Source organism: Salarias fasciatus, chromosome 6 (assembly GCF_902148845.1).
Source record: "Salarias fasciatus chromosome 6, fSalaFa1.1, whole genome shotgun sequence".
Classification (NCBI taxonomy): Eukaryota; Metazoa; Chordata; class Actinopteri; order Blenniiformes; family Blenniidae; genus Salarias; species Salarias fasciatus.
In genome coordinates, this window is record NC_043750.1 from 30,906,576 (window position 1) to 30,932,366 (window position 25,791).

Sequence of the window (25,791 nt, forward strand, 5' to 3'; positions counted from 1 at the left end):
CCGTGCGCAGGAGCCGCTCGGCGCGCGGACCTCCGGCTCCTCTGGAAGGATCTCCAGGATCTGCTCAGACACAAAGACTCCTCCACTGACTCCTTTCTCAGGAGATCGCCTCCATCCTGCAGCCTTATATCCTCATTATTTATTATTATATTATTATTATTTGCCCCCCCGTGTGCGCGCGGCGCGTCGCGACACACGCGCGGACTATCGGTAAGTTTCCGATCGGATCGATGCTCGGTTGCGTCAGAGCTTCCGCATCGGGCTCCTCTCCGGTTTTTGCCCGGTGACACAGCAGCGATGGTTGCGGTGATCCCTCCGCCGTGAGATCCTCATCGTAAGCACCTCACGCACGCCGGCCCGCAGCGCGCGCGCGAGCCGCACGCACGCCTCTCCATGCAGAGCCTTTGCAGGGTCAAGATGCAGTTCCGGACGGTGCTGGACGTCAAAGTCGTGGACGTTGAGAAGAGGCGCAATCCGTCCAAGCACTACGTGAGTTTTACCGCTGTTGTCTTCACACACGCACGCACGCACGCAGCCGGTTCCGTTCAGATGTGTCTCCGGCCTGTTCACGCTCTCTGCTTGACGCCTAAACGCACCATTTAGCCCCGCAACGTGCAGCCAGGCACCGCAGAGGGAGGAGGGGGCTGCGAGCACGCCAACATGTTTCATTAATCATTTCATTAAAAATCAGCAAACAGAAAACAAATCAGACCAAAGCTGAAAACACTTCAGGTTCAGGAAGTCACTGCTGGGACAAATCCAGACTGAGGTGGACATCCCTGTCTGATCTGGTCTTCAGTGGTATACAGATTTTCCTCCACTGTGCCTATTAAGTTGATCAGTTTCCTTAAAAATGAAATAAATAAATGTTAAACAGGTTCAACATTTTGCATTCATCAATTTAATTGAGATAAAATACACTATATTGGATGGCAGAGGCATTGTAAAATATGATTAATAAAGTATTCTTTATTTACTCTGAATGTGTTCATCAACTTTATATTTTAAACAAAATTTTATACAAATGTAGATAGCTCAGGTTCATGTAGTCTATATATATATAAATCAGACTAAGGACCTCACAGTCTGATTTGATCTGGAATATCATCTGGAGTTTTTTGATAATAAGTTTCTTAGTATCCAGCATGAATCCAAAAATAAGTTGTATAAACTTCTATGCAATCCTGAGGATTGTGGTGGGATTATCTGGCTTTAGTGGATGTTGCAGTTTATAATCAGGAGTCAAGAAAAGAATGCTGCTGAACTGAACAAAAGTTTAGTGTGTTCTCCTGAAAAGGAGTTCATTTCTTAAAAAACAAAAAAAAAAAAAACTCATGCTAATGTGTAAATATGTTACAACAGTGAGCTAGCCATGTGATGCTACCATGTAACTTCTTCAACAAGGTATTTTATTTATTTATTTATTTATTTATTTATTTATTTATTTATTGTTCAAGAGAAAATGGGGAACAATGCATATTCATGAACATTTAAACAAATGTAAATATTCCAGATTATAGCCTTAGGCTAATTTCCATCTGCAGACCCCTTGGCAGGTTGGTGTTATACATAAAGAAAGAATAACCAAAATAAAACATAAACAAAGACAATATGTACAAAGGCTATATACAAAAGATAGTAGACAAACACAGACATACTGACAGTTAAAACAATTTAGGTATAAAGTCATTCACTGCTAATGCTAATGCTAATACTAGCAGCTTCCCAAACTGAAGCAGCGTCAGCTCCTCCAACTTAGTTTTAGACTCTGTGATCCATAAATAAAGTGTTTCAACATAATTCAGGCTCATAAATTTGCATTATGTCAAGCAAGGTGCTTTCCACACACCTGGAACCTTTCTTCCCATGATGGTCTTTAGCGTGTCTGACTCTGACGGACTGAACACAGACGCTCATTCAGCAGCTTTTCATCGTCTCTCATGGCAGATGGAACTGTCTTTTCATTCTTTGTCTTCATTTCTCACCACAGTTTAATGGCTTCTTTGCTTTCTTGTGTTAAAAATGACACTGCCAGCCTGTAATTATCTTACAATGAGCTCAGTTTGGTGGCTTATCTGGAACTTCTGTTCCTGCCTTGGGCCTTTGGTTTTTGTTTTTTCTAAGGAGGTCTCCTCACACGTTGTTCTGGAAATCAGCTTTGCAGTCTGCTAATTGAGCCAAACAGGGTCAATGCATATGGTGGAAAGGAAAATGTCATTGTTATTAGCATTATAATGCATCCACGGTCAGCAGTAGCACGCTTCAATAGTGGGAGCTGTCTGGAAGTGCATATCGGTTCATTAGCAATAACAACTTGACCAAGTCAGAATGTTTGGGTGAGTAAACAAGAAGTTTTATCAGTCCAAAGAAGTAAACTCCAGTCATACAAATGTAACCGCTTACAATAAGATTTTTTTTTGTTAAACTTTTAAACTGGATTAATAAAAAGGCAGTTCGACCTTTTATGTTGTTTCAGATCAAAAGAGAATTTTTTTCACATAAGTTTTTAAAAATAAGTGCATCACAGTCATAAATATGCACCCTGAAACCCCAAACTAATAACCAAACTGAACTGAGAATCATGGGAGATTCATGACATCATTCAAAATGGCCGCCTCCATTAATCTTGCTGTTCACAACAGCTTATTAGTTTGTTTTTAAATGAGATTTGGACTCCTTCAGATGTGTTATTTTGGGTGAATAACAGCAGTTTTTAACTCATTCACAGAAACATTTTACTGGCTGTAGAACATCTTGACAAAGGTTCTTTTTGGACGGTAAACATATCTATGTCTACAGGTAGTAAACAAGCTCCACTTTATGCTTCTTTCCTTTCTTGCTTGATTAACTTTGATACTACGGCGTTTAAAAACAGTCTGCATTTTTATGCTTCCATCCATCCACTCTTTATCCAACTCATTACATCTATTTCTTTAAAGGCTCTCATCAAATACATCGTCTCTGCTCCAGACTGATGCTTGCTCCAGGCAGCCATATTGGAATATGTCAGTCATTGCGACAGGACATGATTGAGGAATTATTCAATTGTTCTTTAAAATCACAATAAACCAGACACTTACTTTGGAATGAAATTCAATTGGGAATGGTCATTTTCATGTGGCATTAGGGGGGTTTACATGGCCATTTTTAATCTGTTTCAACTGGATTTATTTTTATTCTGAATTCAAGGGGAATTCAGACTGTCATGTATGTCGTAGTAATGATCCCCATCTGGCCTTTTTTTTCACTCAGCACTTAGTTTTCACAGCTTTCATTGTCGTTTTGCTGTGGTTAAACCAGACGCTGGGTATTTTCGGCCCGGCCGCAGCCTCTCGCGGAGAGACGTGACTCTAACGCCGAGGATTTTTCCAACCTTCCTCTTTGTAGTTTGGCCCATTCGTGCTTTGATGGTCTGAAACTGCGCACGGCGTCTGTTTTACGGGAGACTTTAAATTTAGTCGTCTAGGCGGTTCCCCGCCTTCGTCTTTTCCTCCTTCTCTTCTCAAGACGGCGACACATGGAGCAGATTTCCCTCCATAACTGTGAGTTTTTCGGAGCATTTCTGAACTCTTTTAGTCCTCATTTCATCTCCCGCATGTCAGACAAAGTTATGGTAACTTTAATATCGGAGATGAACACAGTGGAATAATCAGATGTCCAATTTGTTCATTCTGGAGGATTGTTGTTCTCCGTCTTTGAATCCGAGTGGGAGCGAGACTTTTCTCTTTGTGGGAATAACAAACGTCTTCTCTTCCTATCTGGGACATCCGAGCCCCTCAAGCCTCTCCTCTTTATCCTCTTTCATCCTTGTTTTCCTTCTTGTTTGTCTTTTTTTTCGCCTTCTGAATGACGTTTTAGACTCATCTAATAGAATGTGTCACACATCAAAAAATGCTTTAAAAACACTTCTCCAAAAAAAAAATTATAATTTCTTTCCACTGAAAAACTTTGCTTTAATACAAACATAAATGTATGAAAAACTTTGAATTCCCGATACGTTTTTGAGTATTTTCTTCTCATTCGGAAAAACTGTACTCAATATCCATGAAGATTTCAGAATATTAGTAGTACATATGCGTTCTCTTTTAATTTTTCATTCATTTGCATTCAACAGTGATTTTTAAAACTGCTCTCATCTCCAGGGTACAAAGAGCTGAATAAGGTAAAAAAGCTCAAACAGCCAGAAGAGATGGATTTTCTGAAAATGTATAAAAAAAAAAAAAAAAAAAAGAAGAGGTGAAACTGTTCCTCAAAAAAATGACACAGGAAGAATGGTGGAACGGAAATAAGAAAGAATTGGGGAATGGAGGGAAGAAGAAAATTGGGAAATTATATAAAAAGGAAAAGAACTAAACTGAGAAAAGTAAAATTAAAAAAAGAGAAAAATGAAAACGGAAAATGAAAGAAAAAACCAAACAGAAATGATCCAAAATAAAAAAATGGAAAAAAGAAAACAGAAAAATGGTTTAAAAAAGTAAAGAAGGATGGAAATGGAAACAACTGAAAAAGAAAACAGAAAAAATAATTAAAAAAGAAAAAATATGGCTCGTCTGTTTCACCTGGTCTGACAGTTGGAAACACACTGTGACTGTGAGCAACTAAATGAATAAAGTGTCAAAATCCTTTAAAAAAAATATGAAAAATTCCCCCAAAATAGCCACAAAAACTAACATCTTACATCTTGAAGCTTTTTCTGGATCGGAGGTGTACTGCGTTTCCATTCGTTATTTTTCTCTTAAAAAAAGCTGATTAGCGTAAATCTGCTGGAATGAAAGGCTCTGGGTACTTTTAGTGGAAATTCAGGTATTGATGTAGAAGAATGTTTGCTTAAAAGGTGCTAATTAGCAATTAGGTCAGCGGTAATGACTCCTAATGCATTCTGGGTAAAACAAGCTGGATGGATTATGAGTTCAGAGGCAAAGAAAGTCACTTTCTCAGAGTTGCTCTCCTCCGTCTCCTCGATCTTTCTGTTTCTACGTGTAAAAAACATGAAAAAGAAAAGAGACGTCGAGGTTGGAGCGTGGCCCATCTCGCCCACATCTCAGCCCGATTCAGGAATGTTCCATCGGTCTGGACACGCCGCGAAGCCCTGCAAGCTGTCACAAGAGCGATTCCCGGATCGTCTGTGAAAACGACTCCCTTTCCTCCTTGGAATTATTTCATTAGCTGACATTTCTGAGTATCCGGGTCATTGTGGGCCCTCACGAATCGACGTACTCCGACTCATGTCAGGTTATTTCACTTTAGTGTGAAAGGTGAGGAAAACACAGCCAGGAGGTGAAAAATGGAGCTTTAGCGAGAGATGTTTCATCCTGAGAGGAGGCAGCAGCAGATGTGAGTTTATTTCGGGGTTGGCCGGGCCTTCAGCAGCAGGCTGATATTTTTGGGTGGATGGTTGTTGGTGGTGTTTTTCTTTCCGCCTGCCTCTGAGGGTTTGGGATGTTTTCAGGTTTGATCTCCATCAGAGGGGTCAGACTGGTTCACTTCACAGGCCGCATACAGTTAAATTTACACTCAAAGTGGGCCGGACCAGTCAAATCAGAGCGTGACAAACCCTTAAATAACAAGTCCACATTCTCCTTGTGTTAGCAGGAGGGTTCCAAAATGGGGCCCGTGGGCCATAAGCTGGACTTCCAGATGACATTACAAAAGCTCTATTTCCCTACAGCTATGTCACCATTACTTGAACTAGTTACTTTGTAGTTGCGATAACTCCATACAAAACAACACCAGTAACTGTAAAATACTTTCTTCAGTTGTGTTTCTTTAAGGGAAACGTTGGTCTGTCGGTTTGTAGTTCTCAGATCCTCTGTCCCCTCAGCAGTCACGTCTTCCTGCTCTGATAACATCATTGTTTTACGAAAGTTCCCAAACAGCGTGAAGGGATTTTGGGAAACTGCCACAGAATCAAAAGACGAGATGAGAAATGTGTTGTGTGGACAACAGCTAGTAGTTAGCTCACTGGTAGTTTGCTCTCTGTTAATTGGCTCTTCAACCTTTGTCAGGTCTAAGCCATGTTTTTCTGTTTTTTGAAGACCTGAAATTCTTCTTTTAGGAAAAAAAATGCCTGTAAAACCTTAACCCTGTGATACAGAATCATGGATCAGACTGTTTTTTGTTTTTTTTTTCGGGACAAGTTGAGCTATCTGAATATGTCGGCTGCAGGAGTGTCACTTGAATGTTTAAACAGTAAATTTCAGAGAAAACAAAAAAATCATTTGGAAATGGGATCAGACAGGATTCATCCCATAAAAACCCAGCAGAGCAGGGAATGAGACTTTTTACAGCAGAAAAATGTTCTCTCAACTGTTCTTTACAAGGTGGAACAAAGAAATGAACTCTAAGACACACCCATGTAACTATTTACAAACAATTTACAAATAAAAAAAAAAAAAAAAAGTAAAACAATGGAGCACAACCCAAACCCAAACGCACATAAAGTGGTTTTGTGTTTATTTTTGTAAAAACACACAGGAAACAGCAGATGAACTGCATCCAGGTGTTTACAAGATGGCTGTGATCGGTATGCTGACGTTTTTTTTTTTTTTTTTTTTAAATGGACAATGAATATAAATCATATCAGAAGATCTCATTTTGGGACCTATAATCCTGGACCAATTGGACACAGGTGCACAAAAGACACCTCTGTTCCAGGGGATGTATCTCAGCCCGTGAAAGCGGTACGATCGCGCCGAAGGGCTCATTGAAGCGGCGCAGCTGTTAGCTTTCAGTCAAAACAAACTGTAACGTCTCGGCGATGTGTGATTGAAAAGATGTGTTTTTCGAAGTGTATGATTTGCTGTTGCCGACGACGCTTCAGTTCGTCAAGAGCACTGGTAGTTAGCTCTCCGCTCACTCTGCTGATGAGTAGAAACAGGCTCTTTGCTGATCCCCTGGAGTCCTCATAATGCTGCACAAGTCACACACACTCACAGAAACATGGCAGACTGCAGCTGGAGGAAAACCTTCTGCCTGCAGAGCACATTTCCATCGCAGCTAATCGCCCTGCTCAGAACAAATCAGTGGCTGCAGTGTGACGGGGGGATGTGTGAACATGGGGGGGGGGGGGGTACACACCGCCAGCAGCAGATCAGCTCCTTCAAACCTTTGAACCTGGAGCTCCGTCACCGATTCTATTCAGTTTGTCCTTCTTATGTCACTTTCACATGAGGGAAAGTCAGCGACTTCCTTTCTCACGGTGGCGTCATGCTAGATTTCAGTGCATGCCTGACACACTTTTGAAGTGAGTCCAAGCACACAGAAACAGCCTGGATAAAATTAGCATTTACTGTTAACAATGAGAACTTCCCCCAACTGGAGGCCATGAAATCCATTGACGAATGAATATGGAAGAGCCGTCACTTTGTTTTTGCGTTTCGGACAGATTGGATGTGTGGAAAGTCATTCTGAATGTGTTTTCTTGTTGCTGCAGGTGTATCTCATCAATGTGACGTACTCTGACAACACGTCCCACATCATCTACAGGAGATACAGCAAGTTCTTCGACCTTCAGGTAGGCCTCCTCACCTGGTGGACTCTGTGAAACTGTTGAGGCTGAGCGGGTCTCGTGTTACAGATCGTCTCTTTTCCCTCCTGCTGTCTTCTTTTCCTGTCTCGCTTTGCCCTCAAAACGTCAGCGGGCTGACAGATTTGTACTTTTTTTCATCGTGCAAGCAAGAAATGTTCCTCAGGTAAATGTAGTGCACTGTGCAGGGGGTCTGCAGGGGGGGCGCTGCTGACACCCCTCATCTGTTTGGTGGGTTTTTATAGGTGCTCCATGTTCACTTTATTTCACTTACCATTTGAGGAACCGACTCACTCAACGGAATTCACTCATTTTTGGGTCAACTGTGATGCAACGATAGTCAAAATCTGTGAACTGTAGCGCTGGCTCTTTAAATTAATATTGGGTAATACTGGTTGTGATTCCACGTTATGGCACCTGTGGTGTAATGAGCTTCTATAATGTAGCTATAATATCACTTGGCCTAATCATTGCGACTCAGTGGTGCCACCTGCTGGACGAAAGAGACATTGCATGAATCTAATTCTGTCTTTTGGACGCTTCCCTCCTGGAACGAAAGAGTTTGCAGTGAAAACCTTCTTTGTCTCTCAGATTGACTGTTGTTTGTTTAGCCCCCCAATATGCACACACACACACACACACACACACACACACACACACACACCTTCAGCCCACGGCAAGCTGAGACCATATGTATGTATGTCTGTAGCTCCTGAGGTCTGCAGGTCACTAGTGAAAGTATAAGAGCTTTCCAGCGAGCATAAGTCAATGGCAGCACTGTGCCGGTGCAGCAGGAAATGATGTTCCAATCAGCAGAGGGAAGGTTCCTCTTTGAAAGGTCCTATTGATGACATGAAATATGCCCCCCCCTTCCCGACTGCAGCTGATTGGTCCCACGGTGGAGACAAAGACTAAGTGAAATAATAAACAGACGGCGTCCGAGAGGGAGGGAATGAACCCGAATGATTCGTAGAAGGATGGAGTTTGTTGGGCTTGTGGGTCAAAGTTTCTTCATTGATTGAAAGTTTGGCTGCTTTTTAAATCCGCTTTGGTGTTAAAGTCCTCAGCTTTATTTTAGATTTATGAGACTCACTCAGAGTGGATCCAAGGAGGACAACAGGGGGCGGGGGGCAGGTTTTCCCAGCATGTGAAAAAGAAATCTTGGTCAAAAGGAATCAGCAGAAAGTCAAGGTAGTTATTTTATTGATATTATTACATACTCTTATCATATTATATAACATACTGCTAAAATATAGCAAATAGATATAACGCTGTTCTCTGTGCTGCAGAGAATGTGCAGTTTTCACCCAACAGATCATGCAAAGGCTCCTCCAAACTTTGGATTCCTGGGCAGTTTTTTTTTTCTGGTAGTACCCAGAGTCGTCCGGTTTCCTGGAAACATGCTGGCTTTGGCCACAGGCGTCCGTTCAACCCGGAGCAGCCACAGATGTTGTTCTGACCGACTTCTGTCCCCAAAGCCTGCGGGCTTTGATGTGAGACTCTTGCCCATTTGTTTGATTTCTTGACGAACGGAAGGCCTGACAGCTCAGCTAACATCCGCTGTACCCAGAGTAAAATATAACAGCGGCCATGTTAGTGCTACTTAGTGAAAAAAAAAAAGAGCCCATTTACAGATAATAGAGGGAATATATTAATGTGAAATGTTGCCAGAATGGCACTGCGGGGAGTCATTTACTTTGGTAAAAATGGGCTGGTCCCACATCACTGCTGAGAGAAAACTACCTTCCTCTTCCCTCTGCCGTCTTTCACCATTGTCCTTCGATTAATTTCAGGGTTTCGTGGAGCATATTGAAATCCCGCCGGGATCTAACTGACCTCCCACTGCGGCCCCCGCACGGGTAAAATTATTTAATATGTGTTTTTAAACGGCAGCACAATGAACCTGGAACACTGCGACAGTTATATTCAGAAATACATCTTATGTTCTCAGTTTGTCACTTCACAGAGAAATGCCTTATTCTTCCCTAACTCACATTTCAGGGATTAAAAATAGAAGTTAGGCTTCACAATCAGGTCATCAACCATTAAAATCACAACTTTATTGTTTTACCTTTAGCTTAGATTTTTCTTTCACGCTAAAACTGAAGCTAAAAGTGAAAATGTAACATTGAAAAACAGAAAATGGCATCAAGGTAGTGAACAGTTTATAACGGTGAGCTTGCGGCTTCAATGCTAACGTGAAAACGTGTTATGATAGCGAGGTAGCAGCGGCGACGCTAACGTGTTCTACTTCTTCGGTAGATGTCGTCTTTACTCAGTGGAGGAATAAAGCATGTAAAAAGTAGCGTGAGAACCTTCAAATCCGCTTTGGGTTGTGGCCTAATTGTCCCATAAAGCTGAAGCGTTTTACAGGAACAGCTCGGTTTAAGACTGGGCCGCGTCCAAACCACTGCGATGAGTCAGCAGAAATAAAACACACACAGAATGGTGTGACGTTAGCCGACCACCTGAGTCACTCAACAACACAACAAAAAATTAGCATTAACCTGCTACTTTTTCGTCACTGAAAACAATGATTAGCGCTCCGACACTCTGTTAGCATTAGCATTATTGTCAGCCTACTGGTTACAACATTAGTGATGTTGGCTCTGAAGGATGTTTCGAACCTCTTGTGCGGCCCGTCTGTCCTTGAGGCGCTCAGTGGACGCGCTGTAACTCACCCTGATGAGGGGTGCTTTGTTGGCGGGGCAGAATGAAGGCCGCTCTGTTTTTATTTACGGCAGTGAAGGAGGAGGAAGGACAGCGAACACTGGACCTCTTCTACTGAGTTACAATCAGGCACTCTGACAGGGCGGCCTCGACCAAGGTCCTCGCTTCACTCAGGGGCCGAGCGAGGGGGGTGGAGGGGGGGGGGAATGTTAGTGTTTCCCACAGCCGGGTGGACTGGATCAGCAGGGTGGGCTAAATTTAGGCCGACCGAGCACAGTGGAGCTGTTTGTGGGACGTCTGGAGAAAAAAAAAAGAAAGAGCTGAAAACGGTAGTGGAGATCGGAGAAAAGCTTCGTTATTTCCAAGAAAACAAACCAGGAACTGAAAACTGATGAGATCCTTATATACGTCCAATAATATATTAATATGCTTGCTAGCATATTTCTGATAACATACGGTTAAAGCTTACTGAATTACTTGACTACATTAGCAGAATCCAGCATCAATACAATAGCATCAGTTATTGTGTGTCTGTTAATCTAGTGTACATGTTCTAGCATGTTATGTTGGAAAATGTCATTAATTTTTTTAAAGCAATGTTTTGTTAATTCTGTTAGCGTTTTCCTTAGCTACTTTGTGCATATTTCTCTTAGCATAGTCCTGTTAGCCTGTCTCTTTTAGTGTTCTGCAAACAGAAACTGGGCCTTTACTGAGTTTGATACTGAACTTCTTATCTGCAGTATCGATTCCCCACTCAGCCAATCAGAGAAGCCGGTTCTGTTGCGTTCCGGTTAATGAGCAATGACTGGACAAACAGAGATTTTACTGACACCTGACTTATTCCCATCGACTCTCCCCAGAAATATCTGCTTCATGAGGCGTGTGTGTGTGTGTGTGTGTGTGTGTGTTGACATTGCTCCTGGTTAGACACTCCGACTTTTTTAAAATCTAAAATCTGCTCCTCATATGCGTCATCCACATTTTATTCATAGCATACGGGTTCCCACCTCTCTCTCTCGGCAGTTCATATTCGAAAGTGTTCATTGCGGTCTCTGATTTAACTCTTCTATATTCTTTTGGATAATAATAACAGAAGTCCTCAGCTGTCAGTAGTTCAGCATGCAGGACTGTTAGCTCCAGGTTTCCCAGACAGCCGCTCACAGTCGCCTCTAAATATAAAGTGATGGCAGCAGGTCTGGATCCTCACACCAGGGTGAAAGCTGAGAGCCTGCGTGCTCGTCGGAGGCGTGGTGGGGTTCCCGGGAGGAATTAGGAGGGTTTGTCCAGAGATGCAGAGCTGTGTCTTTGGATGTGTCAACACGGCCTCATGTGGCTGTCAGTGGGACGGCAGCTGCAGGGTGGGAACAGCCGGCCGGACCGCTCAGGGCCCCAGACGAGACTCTGGGGACGAGCCGGGGAAAGTCCCATTCCAGTTCTCCAACCGGAACTCCATCAGAGTCTAACACCACGAGGAGGAGCACTGTCAATGTCAGGACGCAAACTACTGCAGAATTTCTACCAAAAATCGGATCACCAGAAGCAGCTTACGAGCGGATCTTCGAATTCTGTTTAGGAAGAGCACTTTTGGTCAGGGAGCCTTCTCAGTAAAAGCAATACGAAATTGGAATTCACTGTCAAAAACACACACAAATACTCTGTCTGAGCAACACAACTGAAAAAATTGCTTATAGACAACTACAACTGTACACATTGACACTTGTCACTATATGTGTATTTCATGTGACATGGTCATGGCATGGACCTTAATTGTGACCTCTGTGATTCTTCTTCCTGTCCTCTGTCTTTTCCCATATTGCCTCTAATGTATGATCTACACTGACAGGCTCAGATTACGTGCCGTATGTCTCTTTTTCTTGTGCCTCGGCCTGCTGTAATTACAATTGTAATGTTTTTTTTTTAACCCTAAAATTTAGATTTTAACAGCTGTTTTTTAGGTTGCCTATTGTAAACTGGCCAGGGACTATAGCTGGAAGGCTAAAGCTGCCCTTTTTACTTTATCGTAAATTAAAGGGGACTGTCCTCGTAATCATAAATCAATAAACTAAAATAAACTACACTGTTTACAGCTAACCACTTCACTTCTGGTATAAATTAGTGTCAAGAGAAAGAGCACTGTTTTTTGGAAGAGCAAAGCATGATGAAATTATCCACCAAACTGTATTCACTGTTTATTCTTTTACATTTTTGTTTGATTTCAGCGTCTCACTGAAAACCAAAATAGTTTCACAGTTGCAACTGTTAGCTTTTGCGATAGCCGAGGCTTGGTTGTCTTCACAGTTCTTTTTTTCACCAAACTCCTGCTTACTGAAGGAGGAGCCTCATTTATCCTGAATGAACTCAGTTCTCCTGACAGCGTCATGAAACATGTCGAACTGGAAGTAGCATTAGCCCGTAGACTAGGAATGGACGAAAAACCGAAATTTACTATGATAACCAACGCCATTTTGCCGATGTTGGTATACTCAGTATAAGGCCATGTCTTCTTATGTTGTGTTTGTTTACATCGCGCACGCTGCATGTGCAGCTTTCTTCTTCTCTGTTTTGGTGTTTCTGTGGCAGTGTGACAGCGCCATCTAAAGGCCCGGCAGGTGAACTACACAGTTTTGAGTCCTTGTCATGTTGTGTGGATGCAGATCTTTCCTGCAGCGATGCTGTGTTGATGGGAAACTTTTTTAAGAACAGCGGGGAGAAAACAGACGGTTTAGTCTCATATCGACAGAGTCTAGGAGGAGGAGATGTAAACAAGTTAGGCTCATTTGTAGCTCAGGGACAGTAGACAGGTAGACAGAGAGAGTTTCTTGTCGTCTACCACTAAATTGTAGTCAGTTGAACTTTCCTGCCTTATCTCCCACAGAGAAGACATTTCCATTAGCAGCACAGTTGTGTTGGATTTGGACGTCTGTTGCTGTGAAAGCTAGGATACATAGAGATGTTGTGTAATCTAATCTTGATAAATTAAACTGTCAGTATTGTAGCTTACTTCGGCACAATAAAAAGTTGTGATTAAATATTCATTTCTTTCATTAAATATTTGCGCTACATTCATAATTTCAGTGGAAAGTATGACATATACACAACGCCACTCTTCCACGATGAGCTCATTCGTGTTGTGTCAACCAGTAGTTATCGTCCATTCATGGTTATTGAGGTGAGCTGCTCATTATGTTGTGATTCTGATTTGAACCCATATTGCAGAGCTTTACATTAGCCACAGTAGCCCAGATTTGCATTTGCATGCAAAAAAAAAAAAATGGTTAGCTACATCCAGATTAGAGAGCATCTTCCTCCTGCTGATGGAACTTCAGCTAACATCCAGATCATAGAAGTTTCTTTATTCGGTCTTCAGTTTCTTGCACTTTACTAGTGTTGATGTGAAGGAGTGAACTTGTGTTGCATTGTGGATAAGAAGGTGTCCTGGTAAATGACAGCATGTTTGCTTTCCACAAAAAAAAAACACGAGGTCACTAAACTCTTCACCGCGGCAAGTGGCCATGGCAACGCCGCTGCTATCACATGGCTGCTCCGTCACGCCGGTCATGAGATGTTCCACACGTTGACTTATGTGTGTGTGTGGTTGGAGATCCTGGGTGAACCCTCAAAGTCACATGACCACAGACAGGAAGTGAGACATGAGTCGTTCACAGAAACTGTCCCGACTGTCCGAGCTCCTTATTTAGAGGCTCTATTCTGAGGAGTGTGTGTGTGTGTGTGTGTGTGTGTGTGTGTGTGTGTGTGTGTGTGTGTGTATGTGTTTCAAATCATCAGACGTACTGGGGGTTGAGATAAAGGCTGTGATGTGGTATGTGTGTCAGTGTGGTGACAGAAATAGCTCCTCGGATGGTTCCTGAGCTTCTTTCACATGGATAATAACAGATTCCTTGTTTGGCTGCTTCGTGAAGCACAGACGTGAGACGTGAGACCTCTGCCGGTGGCAGCAGCTCCACCAGCTCTCAAACGTCTCACGTGATACAGATACCTTCCTCATACCAAACTGATATGATATCAACGTTACACGGATAAAAAAATCCCTTTTTTTTAAAACTTCAAATTTACTCAAATGTTTTTACAGATCTTTTCCAAAACTAGTCCAAACAATGTCTATTTTTAAGCCAAACTTAGTTCAATAGATTTATAATTAGTCTAAAAAATTTCGATAATATTTCCCATTTCACCCAAAATCGGGTCTAAAAAATGATATTCAGAATTAGTCCAAAGTATATGAAGAAATTGTTGGAAATTTATCCAAAATTTGTTAACAGCTAGTCTAAATAATTTCCAAAGCTTGTCAAAAATATGCTCAAACTTTTACAAATCTACTTGATAACATGCCTGTAAATAAACTTAAATTAATCCAAAATATCCATTAGGTAATTCAAAAATACTTTACTACTACTACTTTACTACTACTAATACTACACAATCCAAAAAATGTTTTGAAATTAGACAAAATTATGTCCAAAAATTGTTCAGAAATATGTCCTAAAGTAGTCTTAAATATGAAAATTAAATAATGTCAGTGAAGGACTGAAGCTTAACGTCCTCCTCAGGATGAGTGTGTGCGTGTGTGTGTGTGTGTGTGTGTGTGTGTGTGTGTGTGTGTGTGTGTGTGTGAGCTCTGAGACGGACTGTCAACGTGATGTCACTGGAACCCGTTCTCGCTCCGACAGCTCGTAGAAGAACCAAATCTTTTCTTTTTTTTTTTTTTAACCTGATGCCAACATTTGCAGCAATGGTCCAAAGCTGAGCGCCGTCGTCCAATCACATCTCTTCAACAACTCGTCTCGGCCGTCTCTCCGTGCTGGTTACCAAGGAGACAGTGAAGTCTGAGAAGTGGAGCAAAGCACTGGCACCAGTGTGTGTGTGTGTGTGTGTGTGTGTGTGTGTGTGTGTGTGTTTCTTTTATTATTTATTTTGGCTGCCTTTTTTTCTCTGTGTGGAGAGAAATTCACCACCTGGACTCACGCTCGTGTTTTGTTTTGGAGGACAGAACGTTCGCGTGCAGTCAGGTTTTGCATTTTAGTTTCAGAACTGTCTGCGTTTACACGGTTCTGAAAATGACGTCCATTTACACGACTGTGGCAGAAACACTGAAAACGATGTAGTTAGCATGCTGGGCCATGAGCTGGTGCTATTGGATGTTTTTGTAACGAACTCTCACACACACATGCTTACAAAGAACTACATATACCGTATTGACCCGAAAATAAGACAATATTTTTTTCCAGAAATGGTATTCTCCAAAATGGGGTCGTGCTATCATCGAGGACTAGATGGAACCAAAGTACCGGTGACCTGTACTGCCTCTGCATGCATGCAGTGGCTCAGCCGCCCCGTTAGGGGGAGGTAGTGAGTTGGACAGAGTGTAAGCCTACAGCAGTGTGAGAAGAAGACTGAGCAAGTGTGGCTGGTGATTGTTTTTCTAAGGTTCATTTCAAACAGCGCATTGAAAATATATGCCTGTAAGTACTCGAATATACTTAGTTGATGTTCAGGATAGAGATGAAGTTGATACTTGTGAGTTTTTGTCAGTTTGTACTGTACCAATGTTTAATAAAAATTCATGGAAATATTACATAATCTCCATTCACTATAATATTAATATGGAAAAATCAATTTTTAAAAAAAGTCAAATTGTTTTCACAAACCACCTAAATAGAAATATTCCTCACAAGGCCCTCTACCTTCATCAATATTTCCAAGAGCTTTTACTGTAACAATATTTAATAAAAATTCATGGAAATATTACATTATCTCAATTCACTATAATATATATTACTATAATATATATAATACAATATTTCCATGAATTTTTATTAAATATTTGTACAGTAAAATTTCTTGGAAATATTGATGAAGGTAGAGGAGCATATGAGGACTATTTCTATTTAGGTGGTTTGTGAAAACAATTTGATTTTTTTTAGAAATTGATTTTTCCTTATTAAAGGTGCTGTAGGCAGGATTCCGCATCTCCGTCGGCGATTTGACCCATCTAAGATGGCGATTTGAAACCCAGCACAGCCAATCCTGTCCTGTTTTCTCTGACATTACGCCCTTAGGCAAGTTAAGCCCCTCCCACAAGAACGTGCGACGGACGCCCCTCGACCAATCACGGTTAGAGCCTCATGGGTTCTTCTGATTGGTCAAAGATACCTGGAGCTGTCGAGATTCCTTTTCAGCTCAGAACAGAGACAGATGGAAACGTTGCGCCTTCGCGGTAGTGCAATTATACTACACTCCTAAAGGATTATCAATGGATACTCTAACATTTAATCCAAAGAAAACACAGAAAAATTAGCATTGACGAGCAAAATCCTGCCTACAGCACCTTTAATATTATAGTGAATAGAGATGATGTGATATTTCCATGAATTTTTATTAAATATTGGTACAGTAAAATCTCTTGGGAATATTGATGAAGGTAGAGGGCTTATGAAGAATATTTCCATTTAGGTGGTTTGTAAAAACAATTTGAATTTTTTTAAATAAATATTTTCCATATTAATATTAAAGTGAATGGAGATTATGTAATATGTGCAACAATTTTTATTGGATATTGGGTTTTGTTTACATTTTTGAGTGTAAACGAACAAACGAGTCTGTAGTATTTCAATTATGTCTGTTGTTTAAAGGTGCTGTAGGCAGGATTTTGCTAGTCAATGCTAATTTTTCTGTGTTTTCTTTGAATTAAATGTTAGAGTATCCATTGATAATCCTTTAGGAGTGTAGCATAATTGCACTACCGCGAGGGCACAGCGTTTCCATCTGTCTCTGTTCTGAGCTGAAAAGGAATCTGGACAGCTCCAGGTATCTTTGACCAATCAGAAGAGCCCCTGAGGCTCTAACCGTGATTGGTCGAGGGGCGTTCGTCTCACGTTCTTGTGGGAGGGGCTTCACTTGCGTAAGGGCGTGATGTCAGAGAAAACAGGACAGGATTGACTGTGCTGGGTTTCAAATCGCCATCTTAGATGGGTCAAATCGCCATCTTGCTTAGGTAAACCTAAGCAAGATGGCGGAGATGCCGAATCCTGCCTACAGCACCTTTAATAACATGATTGAATACAGTTAAACAACTTGGAAATGATCACACCGATATTTTACAATAGAGACCACAATTGCAATTTCCGAACTCACTTGAACGCTCCATCCAAAAGTTCCGGTAGGGCTCAGTACAAAAGTGCAGCAGATTTTTAAGTGCAGATAGCGCGACCAGCTCTCAGAGAACTGCGGATGGCGCGACCGCTGTTGTTCACAAGGCTGTATACATGGCATGTAATTCGAGCGGAGTGAAGAAGTAACTGTAGAGCTGTTGTGTTTGGGTCAGAAGAAGAAGAATACTGACGTGTAAAGCTATGTGGAGTTTGATCCGGTGTCTCTGTCTGTTCGTTCAAGTTTCTATTTTTATCTCTTGATCTGCCGCTTGTGCGTCCATAGACATGTAAGTTTGTGCCGTTTCCATATCGGGTATGTTTTGTTTATATCATTGATTTGTGTCTGCTGCTGCAGACTGTGGTGTGTTTTCAGTTTAGATTCTGCACCTTGTTAGTTTTTTTGTTCAGAAGGGTTTTCAGTTTTGATTTTGCACTTTTACAGTTGAAAAAAAAATAACATGTTGAAATCCAGAGGAGACAGCAGCTGTTTAATGTTATTTTGCACATTTAGCAGTAAATATAGAATAGAAGACTTTATTATTCTCACAGTGGAGAAATTTACAGGTGTATAGGCACATAGAACACACAGCGGCCACAAAAGTAATGAATGGTGCAATAACTGACAAGTAATAGTGCAAATCATAGTAGGATTGATAATAGAAGCTCAAGACAATGAAGATCTAACTGTATGTACAACATGAATCTTAAAAATATAACAGGAAATTAATATATACGATATATACAATGCAGTATGCAATATATGATGTGATATATAACTATACAGTATGATATATAATATGTACAATATGTTTTAACGGAATAAATGGATACAGCAGAGTGAATGGATGATAAAGTGTCACTGAATTTCTTAAGGGGGGGGGTGCAGGATATTATAATGTCCAGGATTATTGCACATATTCTACACAGTAGAATTGTACAGTCTGACAGCGGTGGGGATGAAAGACCTGTGGTAGCTCCTTCCTGCACTGAGGGCGTCTCAATCGGCCACTGAAGGAGCTGCTGAGCTCCTCTACCGTCCGGTGCAGTGGCTGAGAGCTGTTGTCCATGATGATGGATGATACTTGAATGATAACTGTCTCACTGTGTGCCTCAAATACAAACTGATCAAGCTGATCATGAGTTATCATCTTGTTACTGTAAGTGTAATGCAGTAGCCTAATGTGTTTTAATAGTCTGTATTAGGTATAACTGTGGCAAAATGCTGTTATATATGCGTTTTGACCCCCCCCAAAAACCCAGTTTTTTTCATCTGCCCCCGAGAGGCGTCCCTTATTTCAGTCTCTGGGAGTTGGCAACCCTATTTTAGACAGTGATGTATGCTGTGATACATCTTGTGTATATTTTCACTTATATGTATATCTGGTTTGTTTCAGTTTTACAGTGCCTTCAGGAGAAAGTAATAAACGCTCAGACCAGCTGAAATCTCCTGCTTTCTTTCTGAAGAACTGTACTCTACATGCCAAACTGAATCCAACATTCACGGAGGGCTGAATTATTAATGTTCATGAAGTTGAATCGAACTTGAATTTGATGGTTATAAAGGTACTTAATTGTTGCTTATTGTTTCTTATTTTGAGAAAGAGAATATATTTTTTATTTAATACTGCAATATTCTTTTTTAATCTTAAAGGTGCTGTAGGCAGGATTCCGCATCTCCGCCATCTTGCTTAGGGTTACCTAAGTAAGATGGCGATTTGACCCATCTAAGATGGCGATTTGAAACCCAGCAAAACCAATCCTGTCCTGTTTTCTCTGACATCATGCCCTTACGCAAGTTAAGCCCCTCCCACAAGAACGTGCGACGAACGCCCCTCGACCAATCACGGTTAGAGCCTCAGGGGCTCTTCTGATTGGTCAAACATACCTGGAGCTGTCGAGATTCCTTTTCAGCTCAGAACAGAGACAGATGGAAACGCTGCGCCCTCGCGGTAGTGCACTTATGCTACACTCCTAAAGGATTATCAATGGGTACTCTAACATTTAATCCAAAGAAAACGCAGAATAATTAGCATTGACGAGCAAAATCCTGCCTACAGCACCTTTAAATCACGTGAAACGTTATCTCTGTTGTGAGTTTTTGGGTTTAGAATAATGTACAATAAAAAGTTATTTTATGAGTAACCTTATTGTCTTCAACATATTTTTATTTTCACAAAATGATATTTAAAAAATAGGGCTCGTCTTATAATCAGAGTCGTACTGTATTCGGGCCAATACGGTAGTATACAGAGCTGTTTCCAAAAAAGTTTCGTTTTCACCGTCTCTGAACACTGTCACTTAAATGCACACCAAAATGCAACCAGAGTTTTGCATTTTCCATTGAAAAGGATGACGGAACCTTGAAGCTGAGCCTTTCTGGTGTACGTTGTGTTTCCACAGATGCAGATTCTCGACAAGTTCCCCATCGAGGGAGGGCAGAAAGACCCCAAGAAGAGGATCATCCCCTTTCTCCCAGGTAACCGTCTGCTGCCCCGCCGCAACGGCCTCACACATTAATGATGCATGGGTGCACTCAACTCCAGCTGTGTGTGTGTGTGTGTGTGTGTGTGTGTGTGTGTGTGTGTGTGTGTGTGTGTGTGTGTGTGTGTGCTGCTGCTGCTGATGAAGCACTATGTGTGACTTTCAGATCTCAGCTGTGTTTTCATGCCTGTGCGTCTGTGCACTGTTTGTTTCTTGAATCTGACTCAGGTGATGATTATGCATGAATTTGCTCATTTGGTTATGCTAACACACACACACACACACACACACACACACACACACACACACACACACACACACACACACACAGTGGAGGCCGTGATTGATGGCCATGTTTTTGGCAGCTAGATGTCCGCGGCAAAAAGGCTGACAGTGATTCTACTAATCACAGACAGTGTTTGTGTGTGTGTGTGTGTGTGTGTGTGTGTGTGTGTGTGTGTGTGTGTGTGTGTGTGCGCGCACACTCGTGTATACTTGTTTTCTTATCCCAGTAGGTCAACAACCTGATATATGACTCACACACTGATTACTAAAACTCAACAGAAGTGATTTTCAGCAGTAAAGTTTTAAAGAGCAACTACGGAGCCCCGGACATGACATGGTAAAAGAAAAAAAAAAAAAATTAAATTGTGGCCACGAATTACTAATTCGTTCCCACGAATTAGTTATATCATTCATATACTGAACAGTTCAGTAAAGTTGGCAGCATATTGACAGATACGGACTTTCAGTCTCAATAACTCTTTAACAAAATGTCAGTAACATACAAAGGGCGCCTGCATCCCATCGTTGTGAGGTGGACGATATGCTGCAAGCTCATTTTTATTAAAAGTATCTGTCTATCAAGCAGCAGAAAGTGCTGCGGGGTTAAGGGACCGTCTACAATTTACAAGACGCTGCAACAGTGAAGACAAATACCATATCCAATAAATTTGATAGGAGACAAATGAAGGTTGTAGCGATTATGGTGACACTGTAGTAAATCCCAGTGGTGGTATTACGTTTTTTTGTTGTTGTTGTTTTAGTTGTTGGTTTTTTTTTTTTGTTTTTTTTTTTTTTGAGCTATTTGTCTTCACTGTTGCTGCGTCTTGTAAATTGTAGACGGTCCCTGAAGCCTGCAGCACTGCTGGGTGCTGATTGAAATCAATATTGTTTCTGCTGCTTGATAGACAGATATTTTTAATAAAAATGAACTTGTAGCATATCGTCCACGTCACAACGATGGGATGCAGCGCCCTTTGTATTTTACTGACATTTTGTTAAAGAGTTATTGAGACTGAAAGTCCGTATCTGTCAATATGCTGCCAACTTTACTGAACTGTTCAGTATATGAATGATATAACTAATTTGTGGGAACGAATTAGTAATTCGTGCGCACAATTTAATTATTTCGAGGGAACGAATTAGTAATTCGTGGCCACAATTAAATTTTTTTTTTTACCATGTCATGTCCGGGGCTCCGTAAGCAACAGAAGAGATGCAGAAATGTCCCACACTGAAGCTGTGAGGGTTTAGCTGAGGAAATGTCTCTGACCACAACAACAGCAGCATCACTGCTGAAGACTGAGATACAATCATAAACAACACAAATGTTTTTCGACGTTGTAAAACACGTTCCATGATCTACCTCAGCCTATTAGCATCAACTCATTTCAGTGTGTTCTGTTCATCTCGAGCACATGCTTTTATCAGTGGTGGGCCGTCAGGGCCTGCAAGGCCTTCTCTGCTGGCCGAAATAAAATGCCTGAATTACAGACTGATGTTAATTATGATAAATGCCTTTCGTCATAGGAAGGCTGACACGCTACACTGACATTGTGTTAGTTTACATCTGTAAAACTGAAGCGTGTGATTGAGTAAACCAATCGGCACAGGTGCTCCGCAGGGTTGTGTCGGCCTTCTGCACAAAGATTCAAACATATCAGCCTGTTTTTCTGAAATAGAGCACAATGGTGTGATGCTCACCATCTCACCCTGAATGCTCACAAAACCAAAGAGATGGTCCTAGGCCCAAGATCAGTGGGGGCCTACTTTAGACCAACTTTATTGGTACTCACCAACGTACAAAATTACTATGCATGAAAGTGAATTGTTTTCAGTTAATAAACCAGCATTTGGTTTGTACTGTGACATGCAGCTTCAGGTTGAGGAGAGACAATTCCCCTCCCTGGGAGTGGTAATCACATGGCACGTCAAAAACCTTTTCAAAGAGAATTTTGTTGCTTCACTGAATCAGATCAAAATATCATCTCTCATGTTGTCCCCTTGCTGGTAGAATAAACTCCATAAAAATGAATATGTTGCCCAAATTTACATATTTATTTCAATGTGTCCTGCTACTAATTCCGAAAACCTTTTTTTTGACTCTTTAGATTCAGTGGTGTCTTCATGTGTATGGCAGGGCAGGAGACCTAGAATAAATAAGGCTTTACTCCAAAGACTCTGACAAAATGGACTCATGGGGTTAACCAACTTGTGTCATTATTATTGGACTGCTAATATTCAGTGTATTTATTGCCTTTTGGACCCAATTCTACTTTCAGCGTAACTGCCCAGACTGGACATTGATGCAGCTCAAATCATGCATAGCGTCTCTCTCCCAGCACTCCTGGTCTCACCACTGAGCTGTCCCCCACCTAAGCTATTGTGTAATCTGGTTGTACACCATTCTGTTAAGGTGCGGATCCAGTTTAGTAAGGCCTGGGGCCACACATACTTCTCACTTCTAAGCCAAAGTGGCTTTTAACCATCTGTTTACCCTCTCACTAATTGACTCAAATTTCAGACATGGCATGAGAAAGACATTAAATGAGACCTGTTTATTGATAACTGCTTTGACTCTTTTGATAAACTACAGTATCTGGGTGATATGGCCTTCCGAAATCACACTTTTTTTTAACACCTTTAGGTCAGGCAAAATATCAAATCAGTCTTATGCTGCTTTTCTCTAAAACCTGCCACCAACTAGTTTGACACCTTTCTGTCCTCTAACCCTTTGTCCACAGGTGCTTTTTCTAAATTATACAGTAACATGTCAATGTTGTACAAAATTGGACAGCTCTGGACAAAATTAGACTTTTAGACTGCTTGGGGGGGGGGGGACTTAGGACTGATATCGAATGAAATCTGTGAGTCTGCTCTCATGTCAATACATAAATCTTCAGTGCGTGCAAAACACTGTCTTCTGCAATTTAAGCTGGTCCACAGGACTCACGTCAAAGGCTAAACTATCTAAATGCTACCAAAGTATAAGTCCTACCTGTCACACATGCAAAAGTGAAGATGCCACTCAGATTCATTTGTACTAGCTATGTTCTCAACTCCAAAGATTCTGGAAGGATGTCTTCCAGACTGTCAAAAATTTTAAACCAAACCCTGGATCCCGACCCTGTTGTAGCTCTCCTCGGTGTTCCCTGTGGAGACGGCCCACGTCTGACATCTGTGGAAACATCAAATGGTTTTCCTTTGTTCTTCTTTTGAGAAGACATACAGTTTTGTCTTGACCTAGAGATGTTTTGTGTGTCTATTCATGACTCGTCAGACAAGTTTTTTTAGAATTTTGTTTTGTTAGAATTTTGTTTTTTCATAATTTTGTTATTTTGTTATTTTGTTAATTTGTTATTTTGCTATAATTTTTTCATTAATTTGGATAAGTGGTAGAAAATGGATGGATGGATGGATGGATGGATATTAATTTGGGTGTCACACCCTGTGCCCCTGCGGCCACGTGGGGGCGCTTGGGTCCGGTTTGGTGTTTGTCTGCCCTCTTGTTCTCCTGTCTAGTCACCTGCCCTCATGTTCTCCTGCCTCGTCACCGCCCTAATGTGTGGCACCTGTGTTCTCCCCTATTTAAGCCTGGCTCTCCTGGTGTGTCGTGTTGGTTCCTTGTCTGTCTGTGTGTCCTGGCCTGCACCAGCTGTGTTCCTGAGTTCTTATGGAAACTAGAAATTGGCACTCAGAGAGCGCAGATCTCCGCCACAGCTCAAATCAGTCAGCAACAACCATATATAATCAAACATTGTGATCGGGGGTGTGATCGGAGCGGAGCGCTGTAGCGTGCGGTGCCTCTGTTGCCCTGTCGCGCTCTCTCCCTGTGTGTGTGTTTATCTGAAAAGGAAAACCAAAAAGCAACATAATTTGTTATTCTGTAATTTGAAAATTGACCGGATTCTCTCGTATTTTCCGTTCCCGACTTCCTGTGTGGTGCGATCTGCTGTGTATAACTTTACAACTGGCGGTGCACGGCGCGCAGCTCGCGGAGAAAATAGAGAGGAGCGGGGCGGCTGCGCTCCACGGCGCGAGCCGCTACGCACGCAGCGGTCCCCGCGTCTCCTGTATGAACCGTCAGAAACGTTAACATGGGCGCTGATGTGACAGTCGGTGCGCAGCGCTTCCCACTTCTGCATCAGAAGTGGCGCGTCCTGTGTGAACCAGGCGTTTGTCGCCCCCTGTCGGTGGGCCTGCCCAACCATGTGAAAGACTCCCTATCTCTCAATGATAAAGAATCTTTAAAAAATTCCTGGATCCAGACAGTGATCCGGCTCATCACCAAAATGTAATCAATTCTAAGTTAGCCCAAGACCCACCTTTCCACAAAGTTTCATTGCAATCTGTGCATTACTTTTTCCGAGATCTTGCTAACAAACCAACCAACCAACCAACCAACAAACCGACATGATTACATAACCTCCTGGCGGAGGTAATAAATGACTTTTTGTATTTCGCCTGGATGGCCTTTGGGGAGGGAGGAGTTCCGATCCAGTTCCTGTTTGCTGCCGGCGTGCAGTTCTGTCCTATCCCTTTCCTGTTTCTGCTAGGTGCAGGTCCGTCCCGTCCTTCCATCCCCGTCTGAGTCTGGTTTCTGTCCCGTCAGGTGTCTCCCCTTCTTTTTTTGGTTTTGCTTTGTTTTCTGTTTCCATCTATCCATCCATTTTCAACCACTTATCCAGAACCGGGTCACGGTCACCACCCCGGTGTGCCCTTCCAGAAGCACTGTCTGTTTTTTTGTTTAATTTGCATCACCCGTCCCAGTTCCTGTTTGCTGCTGGCGTGCAGGTCTGCCCTGTCCCGTTCCTGTTTCTGCGAGGTGCAGGTCCGTCCCGTCATTCCATCCCCGTCTGAGTCTGGTTTCTTTCCTGTCCCGTCTGCCCCCTCCTTTCTTTTTTTTTTTTTTGGTTTTGCTTTGTTTTCTGTTTCCATCTATCCATCCATTTTCAACCACTTATCCAGAACCGGGTCACGGTCACCACCCCGGTGTGCCCTTCCAGAAGCACTGTCTGTTTTTTTTTTTTAATTTGCATCACCCATCCCAGTTCCTGTTTGCTGCCGGCGTGCAGTTCTGTCCTGTCCCGTTCCTGTTTCTGCTAGGTGCAGGTCCGTCCTGTCAGTCCATCCCTGTCTGAGTCTGGTTTCTTTCCCATCCCGTCCCGTCTGCCCCCCCCCCCCCCCCCCCCCCCCCCCCCTTTTTTTTTTTCTTTGGTTCTGGTTTTTCTGTTTCCATCTATTCATCCATTTTCAACCGCTTATCCATAACCGGGTCACGGTTATGACCCCAGTCTGCCATTTCAGAGGCACTGTCTGTTTTTTTTTTGTTTTTTTTTTTTCTAATTTGCATCACCTACATCAGGTGTCTCAAACTCCAGTCCTGGTGGGCCGCAAACCTGCATGTTTTCCATGTCTCCCTGCTTCAACACACCTGAATCTCATGAAGGTTCGTCACCAAGTTCAGCAGGAAGCCTGATAGCGAGCCTCATTGCAATCAGCTGTGTTGAAGCAGGGAGACATGGAGAACATGCAGGTGTGCGGCCCTCGAGGACTTGGAGTTCGAGACCCCTGATCTTTTTTTTACCTAATTTAGATTTGGGTTTGAGCTATATGCATTGTTTGTATACTTGAACCTGTTTTTTTCTAGCTGTGATGCATTTT

The 25,791-nt window shown here is 42.0% G+C and overlaps 1 protein-coding gene across 8 annotated transcripts in view; it reads left to right on the top strand.

Annotated features, from left to right (window-relative positions):
* The first annotated feature begins 15 nt into the window (after nucleotides 1-15).
* Nucleotides 16-25,791, top strand: part of sh3pxd2aa (SH3 and PX domains 2Aa) — a 69,931-nt gene continuing 44,155 nt past the window's right edge. For 4 of the 8 annotated variants that reach the window (XM_030095254.1, XM_030095255.1, XM_030095261.1 and 1 more), the window contains exons 1-3: nucleotides 18-489; nucleotides 7,433-7,513; nucleotides 19,765-19,840. In XM_030095254.1, the coding sequence (XP_029951114.1) occupies nucleotides 394-489; nucleotides 7,433-7,513; nucleotides 19,765-19,840 (253 nt within the window). In that variant the 5' untranslated portion in view covers nucleotides 18-393. Of the gene's footprint in view, nucleotides 490-7,432; nucleotides 7,514-19,764; nucleotides 19,841-25,791 lie in introns of all 8 variants that reach the window. The other 4 variants (XM_030095258.1, XM_030095256.1, XM_030095263.1 and 1 more) reach the window with 2 other exon arrangements.